Consider the following 25,424-nt stretch of genomic DNA (forward strand, 5'->3'; position numbering starts at 1 on the left):
AGTCACACAGACTTGAGATACTCCAACTAGAAACCCTGAAGTGGAAGCTGCCTTACCAACCAGTAGTCATACAGTGCTTCCATGTGTCGGTTCCCATAACTGCATGCCGGTTCACTTTGAACAAATGTGCCGCTTCACTTTGGCATATACTGGTTCACACATATTGTCGGTACCTCTTTCTTCACTTATCTCGTGTGTCGGTTCTCACTATGTCTCATATTGACATCAATGACAACATACAATGTCATTATGTCTTCATGCCAGTTTACATAAGGCTCATTCTAGTTCACATAATGCTAACAGTGTCAGGCAGTGAGGTAGATGGTGATAGGTTGACATTTATTTCAACTACGAGATTCATGGGATGCAAAGTAGAGGTTTGTGGCTCAAGGTCAATGGACAATAGAGATCTAGCATAGCCTATTTGAGGAGTTCGAGGAAGATGAAGGAAACCACAAAACCAATCTTGGTGATCGACCAAGAAATCTTCTGACAAGTTAAAAGTAGATTGCCAAAGATAGAACACATGATCAGGAAGGCACGACAATGGTGGAATTGATTGATGAGTTACAGTTCATCAATCCAGGTGATCAAATCAGATGAGATATGATTGGATTTGATTTGTCTCAGGGTTGATTAGAAAACCCTAACCACCTACAATTTGAATTGGCTTTTGGCAAGAAAACCATGTTATAAATATGCAAGCCAAAATCATTGAAGGGTGTTGCTGAATGAGGAAGTTTTGTTGCATGTAAGGATAAATCAATCAAGTGACCATCAAGAAGAAGAAAAAGAGACTGAGTGTGAGGAAGAACCGATTTGAAGTTCTCAATTGATAGTCAGCCATTGAGTCTAATAGAGGAGAGAACTGACAGAGAAGAAGTGCAAAAGACTATAGAGAAGGCAGGCATAGAACCGATAGAAGATAGTACTAGTGGAGAGCACCAGAGTAGCTGAGAGAAGTACAAAACTGGCTGAGAGAAGAACTAGAATAGAAGGTGAAGAGACAAAACCGACAATGAACTGGATAGAAGATCTAGCTGAGAGATTTGTAGAAGAGTTACAAAATTCATTTGTAACAAAGCTATTAACTTGTAAATGATTATGTTTTGTAATCACTTAGTTGGAGCTTGGTGCAGGGGCTGGTTCTCCTTAGGTTGGTTCCCTAAATCAGGGGTTGGTGCTCCTTGGGTTGATGCCCTAAAATTAGGGGTTGGTACTCCTTGGGTTGGTTCCCTAAAACATTGTAATCAGAGATTGATTGTGAGGTTGGATTGGAGTAGTTGTCTCCCACAACATTTCTCATCGAGGTTTTTCCCATCTTGGTTTTTCCTTACATATGTTGGTGTTACGTGATGTCCCTTTGTGTGGGACTACATTTGTGTTAGTCTCCCCTCTAACTGGTAAGTCTACATTGAGTTAGATTTGATAACCAGTATACTCACATAGGACAATTAAAGGGAAATGTTTGAGAACCACTGATTCAGCCCCCTCAGTGGTAAATTGTGTTTAACAATTTGGTATCAGATCTCGGTTCTTGATTGATAAGATTTCTCTATCTTGGGTAGATTTTGGCTTAAGGACACAATGGTTTGTTTAGTATCAATCCCTGCTCTAGTATTTTATGGTTCAAACTATTCCATTTAGAGCTGTAGAATGGAAGTCTACCTATCCTCTCTAGGGTTTGATGAGTGGATGTCTATTGCAAATGAATGCCCTAGTAATGTCGATCCTCCCACCGATTCAGATGCAGAAAGAAGAAACTAGTGTAATAATGTAGCAATGAAGGCTATAATTTATGGTTTATCTAATGATGTTTCCTCACAGGTGGATAGATGAAGATCTGCAAAAAGCTTATGGGATAGATTGAAGAAGCTCTATGGAAATGAGCCTACTACTACAGAACCGACTTGTGATGATAGGATGAGAAATACATCTCATGAATCTGTAGATGATGAAGGCAAATCTACTAGCAGCTGCAATAATAATGATGAAGGAACCCACCTCTTCATGGCTCAAGAATCAGAAGATGAGAGGTACACATCTGAGAATGATCATGTAGATCACTCCTACCTGCAAGATGTGTTTGGTAGTGATAGTGAAGGTGAAGAAGAAGATGAAGAAGTTGATCTTTAAGGTAAACTTGTAAATGCACTTGAAGAACTCAGTAGAGTGAAAAATGAATACAAGTTATTCAAGAATGTTGCTATAGTGGAGCAGAATCGGTTGATCAAATGCCTTGAGGAATATGAGAAATATATCTCAGAGTTGAAGACTTGAGAAGAAGACACCAAGGAGTGTTGGTGTAAAGATCTAGCATCTGAGTTAGAAGTAAAAGATAAAGAATATCAACAGCTGGTTGGAGAAATGGAGATTCTCTTAAATGACCTTGAGAAATTTTTGGATGAGCTTAAGGTAAGAATCCATTTTGATGGGAGCAGTGATGCCTTGGACAAAATGTTGAAAAAGAAAATGCATGCCAAGGACACTAAAGGATTAGGAAGTGGTGCCAGCGAATGCTCCACCAGAAAGAATGTCCCCCACAATGATATTTTGTTTGTCTCCTCAAATGGAGAGAACAAAGGAAAGACCTTCATAGTTAGAAATGCTCCTAGGAAGAAGGTTGATCTAACCACAACTGGTGAAGACGTGCAAACAAGAATGAGGATTAGTGCTGCAAGAAGAAGGAACATTGTAGATCCCAAAGGTAAAGGGAAGATGGGAGAAGACAGCTTCGCCAGAAGCAGGAACATGAGAAGACATCAAACAAGAACTCCTACCGGTAGAGGAAAAAGGGATGCTACCGCCCACAGGACAAAGCAGGTGTGGGAGATGAAGAGATCAGATGGAAGAGCTGCACAAAATGGACAACCTAGGATCCATCCTCGAAGAAGCATAAATGGAGATGCTAAAATGGTAAGATCTCCCCATGCATGGTAGAATAAATTTGTAAGTCATAGGCCATCATTTACTGGTTATTGCTTTGCATATCATGGCTATGGGAATGGGGAAAAAGGATGTAGAAAGGGATCTAGAAGGGTTAGTCTAGGATCTCATAGACTTCATGCAAATGAAAAAATTGTATCAAGGAGTAGATACATGCATATCCCCTCTCGTGGTTATGCAAATAATGTTTGTTATAACTGCAATGGAATTGGCCATAGAGAATTTGAATGTAGGAAGAGGAACTTGCAGTCACATGGAAGCTGATATAGAAACTATGCTCAACTTATAAATTCATCTAGAGCATATGGAAGTCAAAGACATGCATGGAACCAAAGAAGAAATATCCCTATAGAAATAAGAGGTCCATCGGTTTTGGTTGCCAGTCACAATAACATGACCAGAAGAAGATGGTAAAACTGGTATACTAGGAGATTCCCCAATCATGAAGTTGGGATGGATGTTGTGTGCTACTATAGCACTACTTCCGGTTGTGATGTAGAGCCTAGAAATGAAAGGACCCATCAGCAGAAGAAGGTAAGACCTTCTCCCATGACTGAAAATGGGAAGAAGAATGAGACCAAGAATGTATGGAGGAAGAAGCAAGAGGATTCAACCATGGACCAGCATTGTGCATTCAATGCACAAGTGATATCTCCTAAGGCCTAAAAGAGATGCAGGACCTCAGGGGGAGTAACATATTGACTAGATCATTCACCCCCTTAGTAAAAAAGAGCACTTGGAAGAACAAGATGCTACCGGTATGAAAATGGAAATGAGAAGATATGTGTGTGTAGTGGCTGCCTTGGGTACACACCTACAGATCAGTGTTGGATGACTACTGCATGTGTCAATGGATGGAGATTATAAATTGTAGATGAATAGTAACACAAAGTGTCATAAGTTACAGGAAGGTGCTTCAGTAGTGATGATGGACCGGTAGAGGAAACCGATATGTGCAGGATGTTGTCGACATGATTGCTAAACAGGTACTTGTAGGTTATGTAAGATAATGAGGTTGGAGATAATTGATTATCCCTAGTAACATGTAATGGGAAGTTATGTCTTAGGTGATGTTGTTAAAAACCTGAATGATATATGTTGGCCCGGTTGTTGATCATGCAAGCATGCATGTTTTGGGCTAACCAGTTTAATTTATGGCATGATAATGACATTGTATGACATTATGAAGATTCAGGATCATGTCATAGGTTGTGGTGGATATGATGGAGTTGAAATATCATCAAATGGTCATATATGCATAGCTCAATTAGTATATGGATTTGATTGGAGCCTCAGTATTGGATCTAACTGATATTATGGACCTGAGATGTATGCCTCAAGGGGAGTTAAAGTGCTTATGAAGTAGAGTTGACATGCTTGTACTTGTGAGTGTACTGACTGCCTAAACTGCAAATGATGGAATTTTTTATAGGAATACCCAGGAGAATTTTATGGTTAAGGATATCTATGCTTCATCTGGTTGGTTGTATTCATAGTACAATCACACTCAATTCTAAAGAAATTTGGGATTAAATGGGAGGTGTGTAGTCTAATCGAAAGGTGAGTAGTATTCACTAACACACCCTTTTGTAAATTGAGTGCTTTAACAATTTGTATTAGGTTTAAATGCTCAATTGGTGTTAGTTGATGGTTGAGTCCTCCATCTCAAGAGCTATAACTTGAGAAATTGAACCAATTGGTATCAAAAGAGGAGATGCATCCGGTAAAGAAAACAGGGAGAAAAATTTATGTTAGTGTCTAGTAGATACAAGGAGGAGTGATATCCTTACATTACCCTTTTCCATTGTTGTCAAAGGGAGAGAAATATTTTGTAGTATACCGCATACTACATGTGTGAGAGTTGGATCACACAAAGGGGGAGAGATATTATGTAGAATGTCGGATACTACACATGTTGACATCAATGCCAAAGGGAGCGATTGTTGGCATTGTGTTGTCATTGATGTCAACTAGTATAGAAGGACAAGCGGTATGGGAGTATAATTGATGTGCAGTCATCGATGTCAACTAGTGTTGTAGGTCACCAGTAAGGAAGAGAATGTCATTCTGAGGAATGATCACCAGAGTCACTGGTACATAAGTTAGTGTTTGAATTGTGTCAATGAAATGGATAGGTTACCAGTACAGTCTATCGCTGGTAAGGAAAGGATGTCAAATGGTAATAGTTGTGTTGACAATGAGTAGTTTCTAACTAGCAAGCTTATGATCAGTGTACAAATAGGATGAGAAAGGTGCTTGAGTTTTTGTTTGTGATGAAGAGGTGGAATGCTACCTAAATCACATCAACATAGGAGGAGAAGGATGTATAGGTCACCAATATGTTGTGTGGATGTAGAACAATAGGACTACCATCAGATAAAGATGCAGTCGTCATGTGAAGAGATGACCAACAATAAAGTTTCCACACCAAATCACATGTACCTGTTTGAAGATATGTTACACAAATAGGGAAGCCACATGAGTGCATTGCAAGATGTAGATGACAAGGATTTACTACCATCGGTAAGTGGAGATTATCTCCTATTATGGATAATGTGAATCATAGTTCTATGAGATAAGGAAGAAGAGGTAAAGACAGGTGTTTAAAGGCTCACATTGGATCTATCCGTGAATCAAAGGAATACCTCAAATGCATGAAATCGGGGATATGCACTAGACCGGCAGAGAAGGCATGTTGAGCTGATGGAATAGATGAAGTGTGATGGGTATGCCACTTTGACAAACCAATTGAGATATGGTATGGGCTGATGAAGAAGAAGGCAAGGTTGAGCAGCTGCAGACAGAGGAAAATGGTCGGATTGAAGATGGAGTCAGTTGAAGGATGATGACATGGTGTCATCAAGAGTATTTACTAGTATATATGTCCACTGGTAATATGGATAAAGTGTAGATGCAGAAGACTTCCATCTATTGAAAATATGCATAAGTAAGGTTAGCAAGAGTGCTGACCAGTTGAGTGTTCCACCGAAAGAGAAGCATAGTGCAAGATTGAAAGTAGACTGGTTAAGGGTTTAACTGACAGGGATAGTAACCTAGTAGAGGAACCTGGTAATCGAGTTGGTCGGTGATCCAATCCATACCAACACAGATGATCAAGAAAAGGTTGATGTTGACACAGTTGCTATATGGAGATGAAGTGACATGCATTCACAGGTCAGTGTATTGAGTCAATGAAGTGTCAGGCGGTGAGCTAGATGGTGACATGTCGACTGCGAGATTCACGGGATGGAAAGCATAGGTTTTTGGCTCGAGGTCAATGGACAATAGAGATCCAGCATAAACTGTTTGAGCATATTGAGGAAGGTGAAGGAAACCGCAAAACCAATCTTGGTGATCGACCAAGAAATCCATTGACAAGTTAAAAGCAGATTACCAAAGATAGAAGGCATGATCAGGAAGGCACTACAAGATAGTTCATCAATCCATGCTATCAGATTGGATGAGATATGATTGGATTTGATTAGTCCTAGGGTTGATGAGAAAACCCTAACTGCCTGCAATTTGAATTGGCTTTTGGCAGGAAAACCAGGTTATAAATATGCAAGCCAAAATCATTGGAGGGTGTTGCTAAATGAGGGAGTGTTGTTGCATGCAAGGAGAAATCAGTCAAGTTCCCATCAAGAAGAAGAAGAGATTGAGTGTGAGGGGGAATCTGGTTGAAGTGCTCAATTGACATCAATGAGGCAACCGACAGTCAGCCATTGAGTCTAAAAGAGGAAAGAATTGGTAGAGCAGAAGTGCAGAAGACTGTAGAGAAGGAAGGCATAAAACCAATAAAAGATAGTACTGGTGGAGAGAAACATAGTAGCTGAGAGAAGTGCAGAACTGACTAAGAGTAGAACCAGAACAAAAGGTGAAGAGACAGAACCGATAGTGAACTGGATAGAAGATCCAGCTGAGAGATTTGCAGAAGAGTTACAAAATTTATTTGTAACAAGGCTATTAAGTTGTAAATGATTATGTTTTTTAATCACTGAGTTGTAGCTCGGTGCATGGGTTGGTGCTCCTTGGGGGCTTGGTGCCCTAAAACGTTGTAATCAGAGATTGATTGTGATGATAGATTGGAGCAGTAGTCTTCAACAACATTTATCACCAAGGTTTTTCCCATCTTGGTTTTTCCCCATATATACTGGTGTGTGCATGAAAAGTGGTGCAATGAATCAAATATTTTGGTTTCTAGAGAAGTCCACACACCAATGGGACTCTCAGTACAAGTTATGGAGTTATATTGAATAACTCAACTTCCCAAGGGATGTTCCATTGTTCTCTATCTCACAAGACCCCTCAAGCCAATGCCTTTACTCTCATATCACTAAGGAAAGTGACTTAGGGATGACAACCATGAGAATGAGGGATATTGATCAATCTAGTATGAATGCATTCCTAATTATGCATGATACTAAATCTAATATGATTTAAACTAGCATGGATATGATGATAAGATAAAATGATTAGTAAAAACTATCCTAACATGCTATACTAGTCTAACATGATAATGCTATGATAATTAGAAATACTTCTAAAAATGCTTATTTAGATGATTTCTATTCAAAGAGAGGCTAAATGCTGGATTAAAATGATTTAGATTAGATGCTTATTAAAATGTCTATAAGCTTGATACTAAAGACTTAGATATGAAAATGAGAGAATGAGGACTCTATTTATAGAAAAAATAGGGCAATGAATGGTCAAGATTGGATAATCTTATCAAGGGCCAGGATTGAAAGCTATCAATCCATGTTTACAATTCTCACCAATGAAATGGTGACAATTGTCAATATAAGACTTCTTGAGAGGAGATGTAAGAAGCATTAAATGCTTGAGAAGACTTCATGGTTACCTTAGGAGGTAAGGGTTAAGGTTATCCATTGGATAAAGCTTTTACCCAAAGGATAAACTCTTGTGCAAGGGTTAAAGGAATAACCATGGTCAAAGCAATGAATGTTTAATATGACCCTTGGGTTAGATGAAGGTTGAGTTAGACAAAAAGTCTCTAATCATGAAAGAGGGTTGAGTTAACCATTAATGGTTTGGAAGACTTTCAAGGTTAACTTGTTGAAGACAAAGCCTTTAATGGTTTTCAAAGACTTTGAGGGTTTGCGAAGTGACTTCCCTTTGTTTAGGGATGTGACAATATTTAGGAGATGGGTTAGCCTAAATTGGAAGGGATTAGAAGAAGCTAGAAGGGGGTTTAGAGAGGCAAGTGGGATATGTAGGAAAATGCAAGTGGGTGGAGGGTAATTTTAATTAAAATAAATTACTTTATTTCAACAAAATAGAAGCAACTTGTATAAATACTGTAGATGTCTAAAAATGGTCAATGCTTGTGGAGTCATACTTTAACATTTGGGCATTGCCTTATTTTAGGGTTCTTGTGTTGCATTAACATTTCTTCTATGTTGCGCACTTGGTCTTTATCATTTGCGAGCATCGAGTCCTTCTTTTGCATTCCTCATTTTTCTCGCTTTCGAATTAGGTCTTGTCGATAGCAATCTTCAGTCATGATTTTGGTCGATCTTATCCTGTCGCATCATGGTGCGTGCTCATTTATCATCATTTTGGACATCATCAATCCTAATCGATGATAGAATTAGGGTTTTGTCCTCTTGTCAATCTTTCAATCATCTTTAGCTTGTCAGTAATCATTTGCGCTTATCAACTTGTCAATCTTGTCATTTTGTGATCGATTCTTCATTGATCCTTGTCCTTTTCAATCATGTCAATTTGGATCGATTAGTCATTGTTCCTTGTCAATTGGCACCTATCAATTTGATATCCCTGTCAATCTTGGTCAATTTGTCATTGATTTTTGTCAACCAATCTCAATCATTTATCAACATTGGTCCTTTGTCAATTAGAATCATGATCGAACCTACATTAATTTCTTGTTGTCTTGACCTAATTCCTTGTCCTCTTATTTCTAGGGTTTTATGATTTGTTCATTTAATCCTTTTCTTCTTCTTTGTGGGTTAAATAAATCTATTTATTTAGTCCTAGGTCTCTTTCATGAATTAATTAATGGATGAAAACCTATTAATTAATTCACCTAATTTCTATTTCATCTTTTTCCTCAATTTTCTAATTTGCTAATTTCTCCTAATTCCTAATTTCTATTTCTCCTATTTTCTTTAATTTTTCTAATATTTCCCCTAATTTCATTCCCTCATTTTCTCCTATGTTTATGCTTCCATTTGTTGCAATTATGGAGGCTATTTTCTCTCTTCCCTTTTATCATGGGAATGGCATTTCAATCTTCTCATAATTTGTCATACATCTTGCATAGCAACTTGCCATAATTTGTGCATAATTTGTCATACACCTTGCATAGAAAGTGTCACACATTTGTCATAATTTTGCCATTCTTGATTTGAATTTCTTTTCAAATCTCTTCATGCTAATCTTTTCATCTCTCCAATTTGTCTATAAATTGGATGATTTTCTTCAATGAAATGGGAATCAATCACATTTTCAAGTAACCTTATGCTGCGAATTTCATCTCTCAACAACTTGCTTTCCACTTGCATTTTGCACTTGTAGGTGAGATCCACATCAAATTTGAAGGTGAAAGAAGAACAGTAAAGCCACATGAAGGAGATATCTGCATCGGTTTGCTTTGATTTCATTTGATTTCAATATCTTGTCTTTATGTCTTCATTGATTGGATTAGGATTGCTTTCATAGCAGCTTTAGGTTTTGTAGTTGTCCTAATTGCTATTGTTTTGATGATTTTCAATTTCCTGATCTACAAATACAAATGGGGGATTTAATTAAATTAGATTTATTTATCTGCAATGAACAATTTAATTAAATTTATATTCAATTAAAAGGGAGAAAGGGGAATTAATTAAATAAAGTGATTTATTTAATTAAAGGCTATGGAAGGCTTAGGTGAACTTAATTATATAAATTGAGCAATTTATTTAATCAAATAGATGAATGTGAATAATTTAATTAAATAGAATTTAATTAAATAGAGAAATGAGATTAAAATGAGTATCAAACATTCACTTAGGAAAGTGGTCAATTTTATACGTCTACAGCTGGTGTTATGTGATGTCCCTTTGTGTGTGACTACATTTTTGTTGGTCTCCCCTCTAACCGATAAATCTGCATTGAGTTAGATCTGATAACCCATATACTCACATAGGACAGTTAAAGGGAAAATTTTGAGAACCATTGATTCACCCCCCTCTCAGTGGTAAATTGTGTCTAACAGGGTTTCCCGTTATGGTTTTTCCCTTTACCAGGTTTTCCATGTACAAATCATGGTGGTATGTGTTATGGTTGCATGGTATTGATTCTCTGGTTTTCAATTATGTTTTAATGTTTTATCAGTTATTCTGGTATCTATTTTCTTATATTCTGGTAAAAGTTTTGAAGTGCTTTAATTCACATAATTTGTTGACAACTGATTCACCCCCCTCTCAGTTGTCCACCGGTTATCCTAACAGAGCACGCTATTGATCCTAGTCTCCCTCATAATCCTATTCCCTCTCATTATCTTGATCCTCTTCATGATCCTAATCCCTCCCATGCTTATACCATGTTGGTGCAAGATGTTCATGAACCCCATGCATGCACAATGGGTTCCTCCACTTTAGTCCAGTTTGATCCGCTTCATGATCACATTCCATGTCTACCTCATAATGGACTCATGTTTTCTTCCCAAAGCAAAGAGTATCCTATGGATAATAAAGGCAAAGGGGTAGACCATCATAAGAAATAATCCCTCAATATCAAATAAAATATTAATGGTCATGGCCTTAGTGACATTCCTCAAGACGTTGGTACCCTTGCTAAATTCAACATCCCTCCAAAATCCAAACATGCACTTTTCCCTTTATCCCTTCCATCCATCTTAGGTCCTTATATCCCTATGTCCCTTATGCAAGGTCAATAAAGGAACACATCTTTGAGCACCTTCCATCCATCCAAAAGGCCTTCATTTCATTCCTATCCATCCATACATGCCTTTCTCCCTCCAAGCATAAGAGCTATAAGTCTAACAGTCCACATATAGTCAAGGATCAACATGTCCAATCTTATTGACATGTCAAATCAAAGCAAACTATGATCAAAAAATAAAAGAAAAATATCCAAAAGGCCACAAAGGCCCAATGAGAAAATAAAAGTAAAGTCAAAATCTATATGGGTTCCTAAATCCCTTATGCAAACAATACGTTCCAAGGAACCACAAAAACATAAAAAATTAAAAACGATGTGGATTCCCAAGCAGCTCCTTGAAGCACAACAGTCTAAAGGAACATTAGAAGTGGCACACATAATTTCTATTCCTCCATACAAACCTTTCAAATCTATTCCTCCATCACCTTCATCATCCTTTTTGGGTCATTATGTCCCAAAATCCCCATCCTTTCCTCCATCAAAATCTCAATATCCAAAATCCATTTTTCCTCCATTAGTCCATCACCCCTCAAGGTGTGTGCCACTCTTGATCTTGCCAACATTTCCGTCCACTCAAGAATAATTCTTCTAATACCCTATACATTATCCAATGCATATTTTCCATCCTTTCATCCATCCTATCCAATATTTTATATAAATCCTTACCTTAGTCCCATATCATTTCCATGTCATTATCCTGCAAAGGGGTAGACCATCATAAGAAATAATCCCTCAATATCAAAGAAAATATTAATGGTCATGGCCTCAGTGACATTTCTCAAGACGTTGGTACCCTTACTAAATCCAGCATCCCTCCAAAATCCAAACATGCACTTATCCCTTTATCCCTTCCATCCATCTTAGCTCCTTATATCCCTATGTCCCTTATGCAAGGTCAATAAGGAACACATCTTTGAGCACCTTCAATCCATCCAAAAGGCCTTCATTTCATTCCTTTCCATCCATACATGCCTTTCTCCCTCCAAGCATAAAAGCTATAAGTCTAACAGTCAACATATAGTCAAGGATCAACATGTCCAATCTAATCAAAATGTCGAAACAAAGCAAACTATGATCCAAAAATAAAAGAAAAATATCCAAAAGGCCACAAAGGTCCAATGAGAAAATAAAAGTAAAGTCAAAATCTATACGGGTTCCTAAATCCCTTATGCAAGCAATACGTTCCAAGGAACCACAAAAACATAAAAAATTAAAAACGATGTGGATTCCCAAGCAACTCCTTGAAGCACAATAGTCTAAAGGAACATTAGAATTGGCATCCATAATTTCTATTCCTCCATACAAACCTTTCAAATCTATTCCTCCATACAAACCTTTCAAATCTATTCCTCCATCACCTCCATCATCCTTTTTGGGTCATTATGTCCCAAAATCCCCATCCTTTCCTCCATCAAAATCTCAATATCCAAAATCCATTTTTCCTCCATCAGTCCATCACCCCTAAAGGTGTGTGCCACTCTTGATCTTGCCAACATTTCCATCTGCTCAAGAATAATTCTTCCAATACCCTATACATTATCCAATGCATATTTTCTATCCTTTCATCCATCCTATCCAATCTTTTGCATAAATCCTTACCTTAGTCCCATATCATTTCCATGTCATTATCCTGCCAATGTCTTCTGAGAAATACTCTTAAAAGTCATGGTTCATTTTTCAAGGCTACTCTTTGAACAAAAAATATGCTAGATTCCTTCTTCCATCCCCTATTATGTGTCCATTTTCTGCTAAAAAGTTAAAACTACAAAAAAAATACACAAAAATACAAAAAAAAGAGCAAAAAAAAAAGAAAAAATTTGAAAAAAAAAAAGAAGAAAAATGAAAAAACAAATGAGTAAAAAATAATAATTCATCCATTGGTGAAAACCTTGCAAACAGGCACCTTGGGCAAGTACCATGATGAAAACCTAGCAAACATGCATCATGCGTAATCTATGAACTTCTTGTATTCCACACTTGGGGGCACATTTCATTATCCTATCATCCCTCATGTCCATATTCCCTTTTCCACCTTTGATCTTGACAAGGATGAGGATCTTCATGAGTGTCATGCTTCATGTTCACAGATTTCATTCTATCACAACTTTTGGTTCTTATCCATTTTCTTATTACAACCTTTCATCCATGTTTCTTGCCTTATTGCAACCTTCTGTCACTATCCCTTAGCCTATCACAACCTTCAATCTATATCCCTTATCCATTTTTTATCTTTCTTATCCTATCCATATCTTATCACTGTCCATACACTCCTTTCTATCCCTTGATCTTGATCTGAAAAATACGGTTTCAAAAACCTCTTCACATGTCCCTCATGCCATTTCATTTCCTTACATTTCCATATCCAGTTCCTTATCCCATTGTTCTATAGTCCTTGGACTTGCATCAACTTTATCTTTATTATATATGGAGCCCATGGGATATGAGGTGATGTATGACATGCTAGATGGGTATGCCTCTACCCTACTTGCCTCGCCTCTTGATCTAAAGAAGAAGAGAACTGGCACCTACTTGGAAAGAGTAACACCGGTTGAAGAACCTTCAGTGAAGAAGGGAAAGGCAGTGCCATCAGTATCAGCACCAGTTACTTTAGCAAGTCCTAAAGTGACCAAGCGGTCACCGGCCAAGAAGAAACCGGAAGTTGCACTTGCCAAGGTCTTTGAAAGAAAGCGAAAAACTAAGAACACCTCACCAGATTCTGAGGATACAAAACGTGAAGTTCAGCCTAAAAAGACTAGGCAAATGAGGAAGAAGACAAAGACAACCAGCAATGAACCAATATCATTAGCACCGGTAAATATAGACATTTCCTCTTACAAACCATTGACACATTGGCAAAGAACTATCAAGAATATTAGGAGAAAAGTGCTAAGTGACTTAATAGATCATTTTGATGATTTTAATGATAATGAAAAGGAGGAAGTTGAACAGGAAGTTATTCAATATCTATGTATTAATGACCCGATCGCCATCAAAAATTAGATCTATGACACCAGATTCTTTATACAATTCTTTAGATAACAAATGGCACATTGCCATAGAAAAGGAACAAGAAATAAGAGAAGAAATTTTTGCACAATATTTTCCTGATGTGTCAAATTTAGAACTCTATGAAGTTATGGATAAATACAAAGGTCTCTTCTTCATGGGAAGAAGAAGACTCCTGTTACTAGAAGGGAAAGTTTCTAAAGTGGTGAAAGATACACACTCACATGCCAAAGCCACTCTAAGGTTGCACCAAGTGTCTGAAGCCAACAAGAAGGCTGAGCAAGAACCAGAAACCGGAAAACCGGATGAAGTATATGATAGTGAAGGAGAACCGGTCACTGAACAGATGGACATAATTGACATTGATGCTTTGGATAGTGAAAATGTCACTTTGAATGTAGCAAAGGAAAAGGCTGACAAAGAGAGAGTGGACAAGGAAAAACAAGACAAAGAAAAGGATGATAAAGTGCAAGCGGAGAAATAGAAAAAGAATCAAGAGGAAGAGAAGAGGAAACAAGTAGAAGAGGAGAAAAAGAAATAGGAAGAGGAGAAGAGAAAAGAAGAAGAGAAAAGGAAATAGGAAGAGGAGAAGAAGAAAAAGGAAGAGGAGAAGAGAAAAGAAGAAGAGAAAAGGAAACAAGAAGAGGAGAAGAAGAAAAAGGAAGAGAAGAAGAGAAAAGAAGGAGAGAAAAGGAAACAAGAAGAGGAGAAGAAGAAAAAGGAAGAGGAGAAGAGGAAACAAGAAGAGGAAAAGAAGAAAGAAGAAGAGAAGAAAAAGGAAGAAGAAAGGAAGAAGGATGAAGAGAAGAAAAAGAAAGAAGCAGAGGAACAAAATAAGGCAAAAGAGGAAAAGCAAAGAGCCGAAGTGAAGAAGGAAGTGGCAAAGAGCACACATGTGGAGACACCAAAGGCAACCGGTAGTCAAGCCAAACCAGCTGACATTATCAGTCCTATTGACCTCCAATCTGCAAATGAATCGGAGCTGCTCCAAAGCATTAAGCTTGCATAGGAGCGACTGGAAGAATTAAGGAGGAAAAAGGAACAAGATGTGATTCAAACTACAGTTCAAACTCTTACCAGTTTGATTCCCAGTACAAACCTCCCCAGTATCGATTCCTCTCTGGCCCAACTAAAACTTCTATGTATAGTTATGGAAGACTAGGTACAATGCCTAGAAGAGGTGGCTGAAGCTAATGTATAGAAGAAGCATCAAAAGGCATTAAACACTGCCTTAGTGAAGAAATTGAACGAGCTCTAGTCTAAACTTCAGAAAGAACAAAAGGACATAAGAGATGCTATGGATGAGGGAAAACTAATGCTCAGTAAGATAAGCCAACCCCATCTCTTTTGTGATGATGTGCTTGCATAGAAAGAAAAATGACAATCTGATTTGCAAGCATTTATAAGCACCTTCAAGATGCCCTATGATTCCTTTACTACATATGGGAAAACCATTCATCGGTTTCATCTCCAGTCCACCAGAATAGAGTTAGAGATTAGCAACCAGACCAGAGATTTGTAGGAACTTCAACTAGTTCTACTACCCAGACTACAAATACTTCAGAAGTACTATCTTAATCTGGATGCCTTAACAGTCACTCAAGAGATGAGCACAATAGATGCCATGGAGGAATAGGTATCCCATATGCAAAAATAAAGTGAGGTGGCTACCTCATTACTTGAATCATGGTCTTTATCCATGAAGACCTTCATGCAGGATTTTAAATCAATTTTTGATAAGTTTCACTCATTATTGTCATAAACATTTATTATATTAATGATATTGAGAAACAAGGGTTATTCTGCAATACTTTGTCATTGTTGGCAAAGGGGGAGTAGTATTTTGTATTTAAAATTTTGGTGAATGCTATGTATACTTTCATGTTATCTCTTTAAGGGAGTAGTATACATTGTATTTTCTGCAAAAAGGGATAGTGTATATGCTTAGGGGGAATAATTTTGATTATGGAATATTTTTGTTGTAAAACACTTAGATGTCAAAATTTTTCCTAAGTGTTGCCATCAATGCCAAAGGGGGAGATTGTTGGCATTTTTGATGATGATGTTGTGATTGTCATTGATGGACACACACTTGCTTTGAGATCACTTTTTGTATGTATGAGTTATGCTCAGCTGGTATTTGTTCCAACCGGTATTATGTATTATAGTCTTTATACTATCGGTGTTTTGCAGAAAGTGTTTACCGATCTCAAGCGGTATGAAGACCTCAAGTGATTCGAGGATCCCAAAGAGGTACGAAGGAACAAAGCGGTTGTTATCATTTTTCCCATTCTTCATTTTGACAAATTGGTAATTGGTAAAATGTGTGAACCGGTAATCAGTTAAATGTATGAACCAGTATTACTCTATGATGAGTTACCAACTGGTATTTTTGTGATGAGTTATCATCCATCGACACTTTGGTAGTGATTTTGTGTCGTGTTACCAAATGTGTCTAGATGCACTGAACCTAGGAACTTGCAATGTAATCCTATTGGACCGACATGAAATTAGATTCCTTTATAAGGACATCATGTCTAGGGTTTTAGGTGGTTGATGAGGTTTTTGTATGTGCGATCATAGAAGGAGATTAGGTCTGTGTGAAGAAATAGAGTGTGGAGATATTCAAGACTAAAGTAATGCTGAAATGCATTAACAATGAGCTATCAAGGATCTAACCAAGCATGTTGTGCTAGTATTTAGATCACTCACTTGTTGATTACTCACATATTCGACAAGTCTGAAACGCTTAACTAGGTAGGCCTAGCAAAGCCTTTGTAAATCCTATAACAAGGTGGTTCACAGCTGTGGATCTAAAATCCTCTCACAAGGTAGTCTTTAATCGGACTTATCTCCTAACAGAGATTGAGATTCCTAATAGGATATGTTCCGGTGAAGAACATTGTATGACCTTAACTGGTCTGGTTACTATTCTATAGATAGTTACTTGTGAGTCTCATCTCACCATGGTTTTTCCCATTTGGGTTTCCACATCAAAATCTCTTGTGTTATGGTGATTGTGCTCCTATGGGTGAATGCCTTATTTGTTGTTTGGCTTGCATTTGTTTTCACCGGTTTGTTAGTAAATCTATTATACCGGTTTATTGCTAAACTATTTAAGTGTTTGAGTTTAGTAATTTTTGGTATACTAATTCACCCCCCCTCTTAGTATTCATCACTTTTGTACATGGACAAACATTTTACTAGACGTTAGATAGAAAACATGACAAACATTGCACTTAATAAATCATGCATTAACAGATGAACTTTTGAATCAACCAAGTATTCAAATTGGTCAACTTGTCTTATCAATCAATTAACATCAATATTATTGTTCCTTGGTCAACATTATCATGGGTCTTATACAAGGTGTGGTATACTCGAAACCAGACTGTATCCTATCTTAGACAGGGTACTGCATTCCTTGAAACTAGGCAACATGATCATTCTATCATCAAACAAACATTATCACTTTGACAACAAGATCAAAATGGTTGTTTGACTTGTTTGGATTTGTGAGTCTTATCTTCATTGATTTATCTTTGATCATGTAGAGTGATTTAGAGTTGTCGAGATGGCTCATGGTCTTTCTTGTTTTTTTGTTTTCTATTTGCGGAGTGTTTCATAAAATTCAGGGGCAAACACACATAATGTCTTAGGATGGTTGAACCATTCCTTGTCTACAATGTGTCTTTTTTATGCATAGGGGATTGCATTATCACCCTGGCCTTCATTTCCATGGTGCATCGCATCCATTTTTCCATATCAAATAAAAGTTCTCACCTACTATTTGCATTTATGAAAGCAAGAATTCATCACACTAATCATTCTTCACTTCTCACTTGCATTTCTTCTATCCCATCAATCATTCTATCTATTCATGAAATCAATCATTATCAAGCTATCTATTATATTTGTTCAATCAAGAATTTCTCTAATTTCATATCAATCAACCCTTTTTCTACAATCAATCAACATTCTTCCCTTCTTACTCACATTTTTCTCTTTCGTCATATTTTCTCTTTCATCTAACATTCTTCTCTTCTTTCAAGAGATCATTCATTTCTTTCATGCATAAATAATATCTTGAGGGGGAATCCTACCTCCATCATGTCGTCTACTGGGGCATGATTTCTCAAATTTTTCTTTGAAACAACACTCAAACTCGCATTGTCTAAAAGAGGGGCAAAATGTAGACACTGAAAATTGTCCTAATTCTTCGGCGACACTTTTCACTAACCTTTTTCGTCTAAATTGATTAAATAATTTTAATTATTTAATTAGTACTAATATTCTTCTTTTAATTTTCCTATAATTAAATAATTCTTAATTATTTAATTATTGTTCTTCTAAAGTATTAATTAAATAATCTTCACTATTTAATTAATTTTCATCATTATCTCTTTCCAATCAATTAATCTTGATCTCAATTGGCTAATCCCAACTATTCCTCTTCGATTAAATAATTTTCTTAATTCATGTACTGTTTTAGTTATCTTTAATAAAATCATAAATATTACCGATAAAAAAAAAATTAATTTGCTTAATTATTTAATCCTTTTATTCTAAGATAATTATTCTTCTATGACTAAATAATTATTTCAATTATTTAATCCCCTTTCTCCAATTGTTCTAATTAAATAAATTTTTAATTTATTTAATTGTCATGTGTGGGTGAAATAAAATAGATTTATTTATTTATTTGTGACCCCACTTATCTCTTCCACTTTCTAATTTCTATCTCCCTTATCTCTTCAAATTGCTAATTCCCCACTAGTCTTTGCCTCTATTTATTTTTGGTATATTTTAGTGAAAATAGATGTTTCCAATAATTATTTTCACTTAACTCTTTTCATTTCTAATTCTTCCTCAACATTGGAAATGCAATTTCCTTTTTATCATAACTTAACATGTCCTCTCATTTAATCTTTTCCATTGATTACTTTCAATCTCAAAACAATCTTTACCATCCAATGAATCTCAATTTTTCTATAATTGGGCCCTTTTCTCATTGATTTCATCAACCACACTTCGAGCAACTTTATGTTGTGATTTTCATCTCTCATTGTCAATTTTCTTTTCACTTGCATTTGCACTTGTTGGTGAGATCCACATCAAATTTGAAAGTGAAATAAGAACAATGGAGGTCAACGGAGGCAACATCTATGTTTATTAGGGTTTGCACTTTTGATGTTTGTTTTTTGTTCTTCTATTGAATGTATTAGGATTGAATTTCATTACCAATTAGGTTTGTGGTTGCCTAATGTTTATGCTTTTGATGTGTTTTTCCTATTTTCCTAGTTATAGTTCCTTGCCTTGCTAGATACTATTGACAAATAAGTTCATCTTTCTTTATAAATAAATGATATAAACATCTTCCAAAAAGTCTTAAAATCCCTAAAAAATAGAAGTCCTAAAAAAAAGTCTTGAAAAATATCCATAAAAATAAAAAATGTCTTGAAAAATTCCCTAAAAATTGAAGAAGTGCTTATTAAATCCAAAAACATTGAAAAACCATGGAAAATACAAAAAAGAACCATTAAATAATCGGGCCAAAAATTCTAAATATCTAAAAACAATCAAAATTCGAAAACATCACCATTGACCATCCGTTATAAATTATCCTTGAAAAGGTTGACATTTAAATAGACACAAATAATATAACACATGTAAAATATTGAGCTTAACAAATCAAGATCAAAAGATGCACCACCAACCTAATTTGCAAACAAACTGATCAAATTGTCCAATCAAACATCAATCAATCCCTATCAATCATCATTCATCTTACATTGGGTATGGTATACTTGAAAACTAGATGGATTGGTCTTATACAAGGCACTTCATTTCTGGAACCAAACATGATCATCAAACAAATACTCAACTTTGACTAAAATATCATGATGGCTATGATTCATTTGGTCAAGTGAGTCTTATCTTTCATTGATTTATCTTTGATAATTTTTCTATGCTACTCAAGGATATCCACAAGTGAATAGAAGAGAAATGATGGTTCATGATCTTGCTATCATTTTTTGTTTGTGGGATGTTTTCATGAAGTTCTAGGGGAAACTATCTTTTGGGTGTTTGTGTTGGCACATTCATTCAACAAAGATCCTATGCAAACTTAAGGTCACAGATCAATATGCTTGTCACTGTCGAACATACCTTGACCCTTAACACACAAATCTTTAGAATGGATGATTAAATTCCTTGTTTGCAATGTGCCTATTAATGTAAAGTGATAACATCATCACCTTGGGTTTCTATAACTTGGTGCAAAGATATCCATTTTTCATATAATAAATGCTCTATTATTTTTATTCACTTCTTACTAATCATTTTTCTGGCTAACATTTATTCTATCAATCAATCAATTTCAATCAATGCGTCAATCAATTTATCACTCAATATATCATTCTATCCACCAATCTATCTATCTATCTATCTATTAGTCAATCAATCTCATACTATCTATTATATTTGATCAATTAAGAATTTCTTCATTTGATATTGATGAACCCTTACCTACAATCAATTAACATTATTTACTTCTTGTAAAGCCCCTCCCCAACTCATCCTTTATGAGAGAATGTAATAAATACTTTTAGATTTGTTCTCTAATAGTCTCTTTGATATTAGTGAATTCATTATGATTTATGTGGATGAAGTTATGTCCTAGACTAATATGTTGATCGGGCTTATGCACTCACTATTCATGTATGGATTATATTGCTTATGAGGTTGTGATGTTATCTTGATTATGCTAACCCTATTCCATAATTATGATGATGATTGAGTTGATGATAGTGACTGTCTTCTAGTGTCTTCGTGATAGGGATGATGTCATACCACTCACTGTGAGTATGATATGGCATTGTGATTCTCTATCACTTGCCTGATCTTTTATTATGTATATGTATCATACATATGTTGTATTGTGTTTTAGTGGTGGATGCAGGGTTGCAAGTACTAGACATAGACTCCACCTAGTCTCACAGGTTTGAGTGTGTCTTATCCCAATGGTAAGTTGTTGGAGATGGCATATGTTTCCTTCTCATACTTTAGGCTTAAGTAGATATCCTTGTCAATTAGTGTCTTGGCTTGAGTCATTGGTCTGCATCATGTGGTATGTTGTTCAACCTTATGTCGGGTTGCCTTGTGAATTTGTGATTATTTATTAATTAATAATTAATCGATTTATATAGTTTATTTAATATTAAATTAAATTAATGGATGGTACTAATATTTGATATTAATGTGTGAATTATTATTATTAGATATTTATTATTTATTGATGTTTATTTCATGAATTTGTATTTACTTGATGATTTTATATTATTATTATTTTATGGTCTGATGTTTAATTGAAATTATATGAGCTTTTGATTTATTGAATTTTTATTTATTTATAAAAGTTGATAAACCACTGAATTATATTGATAATTTTTGTTTTTTACAGGGTGTTTGGTTCAAAGAGAACTGAAGAAAAAGAACCAGTAAGAAAACCCTTTAGTATTTCTCAAATAACACAAGCCTATCTACCCATTACAAGAAGCCCATGGGCACAATCCACCAAACAACCCTTGCCAATTACATAACAAGCCTCATTAGATATAAAGGAAGCTACCAAAAGAGGCATACAAGAGGAAACTGTCAATGTGAAACACCAGGAAGAACATAATCCGTCCAAAAAACCAAAAGATCAATCAATAAGATTCGAACCCGGGGCACCCCTGTCTATGAAGCACAGTTCTCCAATCCACTGATTAGTATGATACCAAAAACAAGAAGAGAAATTATTATAAGAGATCCTGCCAAGATGAACATCATGAGCAAACATAATATAATCCAAAGAAGGAGAAGGGGAGGATGCTGAAGACACCTTGGAACCAAAATAAGGCCAAGCCACAGAATAGCCCACAAAAGCAACCAAGAAAAGAGCAGCAAGATGAGAAACCATCTCGTATACCAAACTATCTACAAGTTCCCAGATCTCAAAGACAACCACCATCCTCCAAACCTAACCAAAGTCTTTCGAATAAAATAGAACATCTTAACACAAAAGAAGTGATACCACAGAAGGAAAAACATGAGAAGAGCATCTGCAAAGCCCCGATATAAACCAATCCAATAGAGGTATCATCATGAAAATAACCAAAACCAAGCACGAAGCCTCACCGAACAAGTAGTAACCAACATTCTTTACTATGATAAATAAAGCAACATACAAGAGGAGTGAGCATATCATGATCAACATAATCATAGTCATGAAAGAAAAAACCAAGCTGGAAAATGAAGACACCCAAAAGCTCATCCCCCACTAATTACCAAATTGGAAATCATCAACGGAGAAGACTCTACCATCTCAAAGAAACCATCATTACACAATCATGCAAGTGAATGATGAACTAGGAAGACAACCAAGTAATGATAACCAAATCATCCACCAAAAACTTACCTCGGCATGATTACCAATCAAAATCGCCAACCTAAAAGGTGTAATGATAAGAATATGACCATTCAAAATAGTAGGCACCCAAGTAATGATCACAAGTAAATGATCCCAAGTAATGAGCATCTCGAGCCTTAATATTCAGGCTACCACCTCACTAATGAAAGACAAAAAAGAAGAATAATATCATGAGAAATAGGAGACATCAATCCCACAAAAAATTAAACACGTCACAACCAACCAAGCAATGGTAAGCCATATCAGAAACTTGGCCAAATCAATAGATAGGGTATAGGCCAAGCGAATGTAGCATCAACACCCTCCATGCTCCATGAGGAAATACTTACCAAGTATGTCATCAACAAAAATGTTTCCATAAGGCTAGACAACACCCTCCCTGATGTAATACGTGAAAGAAAAACCACACCAAGCAAGGAGTGTGATGAAGGATACAAACCATGACCAACCAAACTTAAAGAAGAATACTAATGCAAGAAGTAGGGATATCCCGAGGGGGAACTTCTAAATACTCAACACATTCAACAATAGCCCTATTAGCCAAGTAATCTGCAATAACATTTATCTCCCTATAATAATGAGATATAGTAAAGGTATAAAAATGTTTCAACTGTGCAAGAATACGCTCTAACAAGTATTGTAAATGCCAAGAAACACATTTCTTAGCAAAGTCCAACTGAAAGACCAACATTGAATCCCCTTCCATGATGATATCCTTAATGTCCAAAGAAATGGCCAGATCAAGACCAAAAGATAATGCCTGAAATTCAGCAACATTGTTAGAGCCAATACCAATAGATTTACCCACAACTTTAACAATCTTAGAATTATGTTCAAAGATGACCACCCCAATCCCTGACTTCCCCGGATTACCCTTAGCAGACCCATAAAAATTCAATTTGAATGAGAATTAGGGGGAAGGCATCCATTTAGCCATCCTATGTTTGGCAAGTGAGGATAATCCAGCTATTAAAGCCCCATGGGAAGGAATGGCTCAAACTGATCTCCATTTCTAGGTTACCCAATTATCCCAATGAGAAAAGGACCTCAGATGTTCCAAATTTTTGTAAATGTAAGAAAGCACCACCTCAGAAATGGAGGACAAAATCTTGTCAAGTACATCCTCTAATGAAACTGATTTATGCTTAGAAATCCTAGAGTTCCTCTCCAGCCAGATGTTCCAAATGATAATAGAAGGAACCACTATCCAAAGAGAGGAATAAAAAGAGGATGAATATAGAAAAGGACAAGCCATGAAATGCAACAATAAATTAGGACAAATGGTAGAAGACCAACCAAGCATACCAAACAACCAGTACCAACAATCCAGAGAAAATAGACAATGCAAGAACACATGATCCATGGATTCCATACAATATCCATAAAACACACAAGAGAAAACCACAGTAATCCCAAGCCTATCCAGTCTCATCCTAATGAGAACTCTATCTTGAACTATTAGACAAGCAAACAACCCAACTTTAGGAAGATAAGTCAAATGCCAGAAAAGATGAGAAGGCCAAGGGGAGGAAGAAGAGGATTGGGACAATGACTTATACCCCTCCTTTACTGAATAAGAGCCTAAAGAACTCTTAGTCCAAACCAAGATATCATCTTTATCATGAAACACAAGAGATCTTTTCTGAATCTCTACCTTGAAAGCAACTCTGAGATCATTATCGATGGGCAGAAAAGTAATAGACTTCCATTGAGATACTGGGTAAGGACCCAAGGAATCAATATCAGCATAATCAGTAACAAAGACCCCACAAAGACTGGAAAGAATATCAGACAAAGGTGACCAATCTTGAATGGAAGATAATGCAGGATGACCATTCCAAACTTCATCCCAAAACTGGGCCTTCTTTCGATTATGGATAACCCAAGAAAGGTGCAGAAGGATAATCGATCTACAACTAACGAGAAAATTCTAAAAGGCTGATCCTTTCAGAAGAGATGAGGCTATGAAAATACTTTCTCTAGGTACCCCCCTTAGATACTTAGGAAACATAATGGAAGCCCATTTACTCAATGGATCCATGTATAGTTTCCAAACAAGTTTAGCCCCCAATGCTTTATTCTAGGAAACTAAATCTTGGATACCTGCACCTCCCAGCTCCTTAGGAAGGCAAACTTTATCCCAGGCTAACAGGGGAAGCTTTTTTTAACCCCCAATGTTATCATTCCAAAGAAAGGATCTTAAAGACACCTTGAGGTCCTGGACAACTTTGGGGGCAGTTTTCAAAATAGACATCAAGTAAGTAGGAATGGAATTGAGAACTAACTTAATCAAAAGAATTTTACCAGCCAATGTGAGCCATTTATGATTACAGGAAGAAATTCTAGAAGATATCGCATGGACCACTTTATCCCCAAAAATAGTGTTATCCGAACCAACAAAAAAAGGAATGCCTAAGTACTTATAAGGGAAGGCACCCACTTGAAAACCTCAAAATTCAGTGAGCCTATTCTTAACCAGAGGGGATACATTTAGAAAAAAACCTTTGATTTCAAATTTTTAACTTTCTGCCCAGAAAAAGAAGAGTAATCAGCAATAATCTTCTTGATAACTCTGGCCTCTGTCAAAGAGGTAGAACCAAATAGAAGAGTATCATCTGCAAAACAAAAATGGGATTGCAGAGAAGGATATCCATTAATTTTAATACCACTCCACAGACTAGTTGATCTAGCATCAGAAATGGCCCTGCTTAAGGCCTTTGCCAAAAGTATAAACAAAAAAGGGAAAAGAGGATGCCCTTGCCTAACCCCTCGAGAGGAAGAAAAAAATCCAGAAGGAGAGCCATTAATCAAAACTGAAAAATGAGCAGAAGATATGCAAGAAAAGACCCATTTAATTCAACTATGAGCGAACCCAAAACGATTGAGAACAACAACAAGAGACTTCCAGTTAACCTGATCATAAGCTTTAAGCATGTCAAGTTTAAGAATCATAGCCAGAGTCTTATGTCGCGAAATGGAATACAAAATCTCATGAGCTACAATCGCACCCTCCGAGGTTTCCCTACCAGACACAAAGCCACCTATTTAATTATCTTATTTATTTTTTATTATT

At 36.3% G+C, this 25,424-nt stretch overlaps 1 protein-coding gene across 1 annotated transcript in view; it reads right to left on the reverse strand.

Moving 5' to 3' along the window:
- Positions 1–22,805: 22,805 nt before the first annotated feature.
- Positions 22,806–25,424, reverse strand: part of LOC131861136 (uncharacterized) — a 30,280-nt gene continuing 27,661 nt past the window's right edge. Inside the window, exon 2 of the mRNA XM_059214920.1 lies at positions 22,806–23,225. Within this exon, the coding sequence (XP_059070903.1) occupies positions 22,806–23,225 (420 nt within the window). The remainder of the gene's footprint in view (positions 23,226–25,424) is intronic.

Source organism: Cryptomeria japonica, chromosome 2 (assembly GCF_030272615.1).
Source record: "Cryptomeria japonica chromosome 2, Sugi_1.0, whole genome shotgun sequence".
Lineage (NCBI taxonomy): Eukaryota > Viridiplantae > Streptophyta > Pinopsida > Cupressales > Cupressaceae > Cryptomeria > Cryptomeria japonica.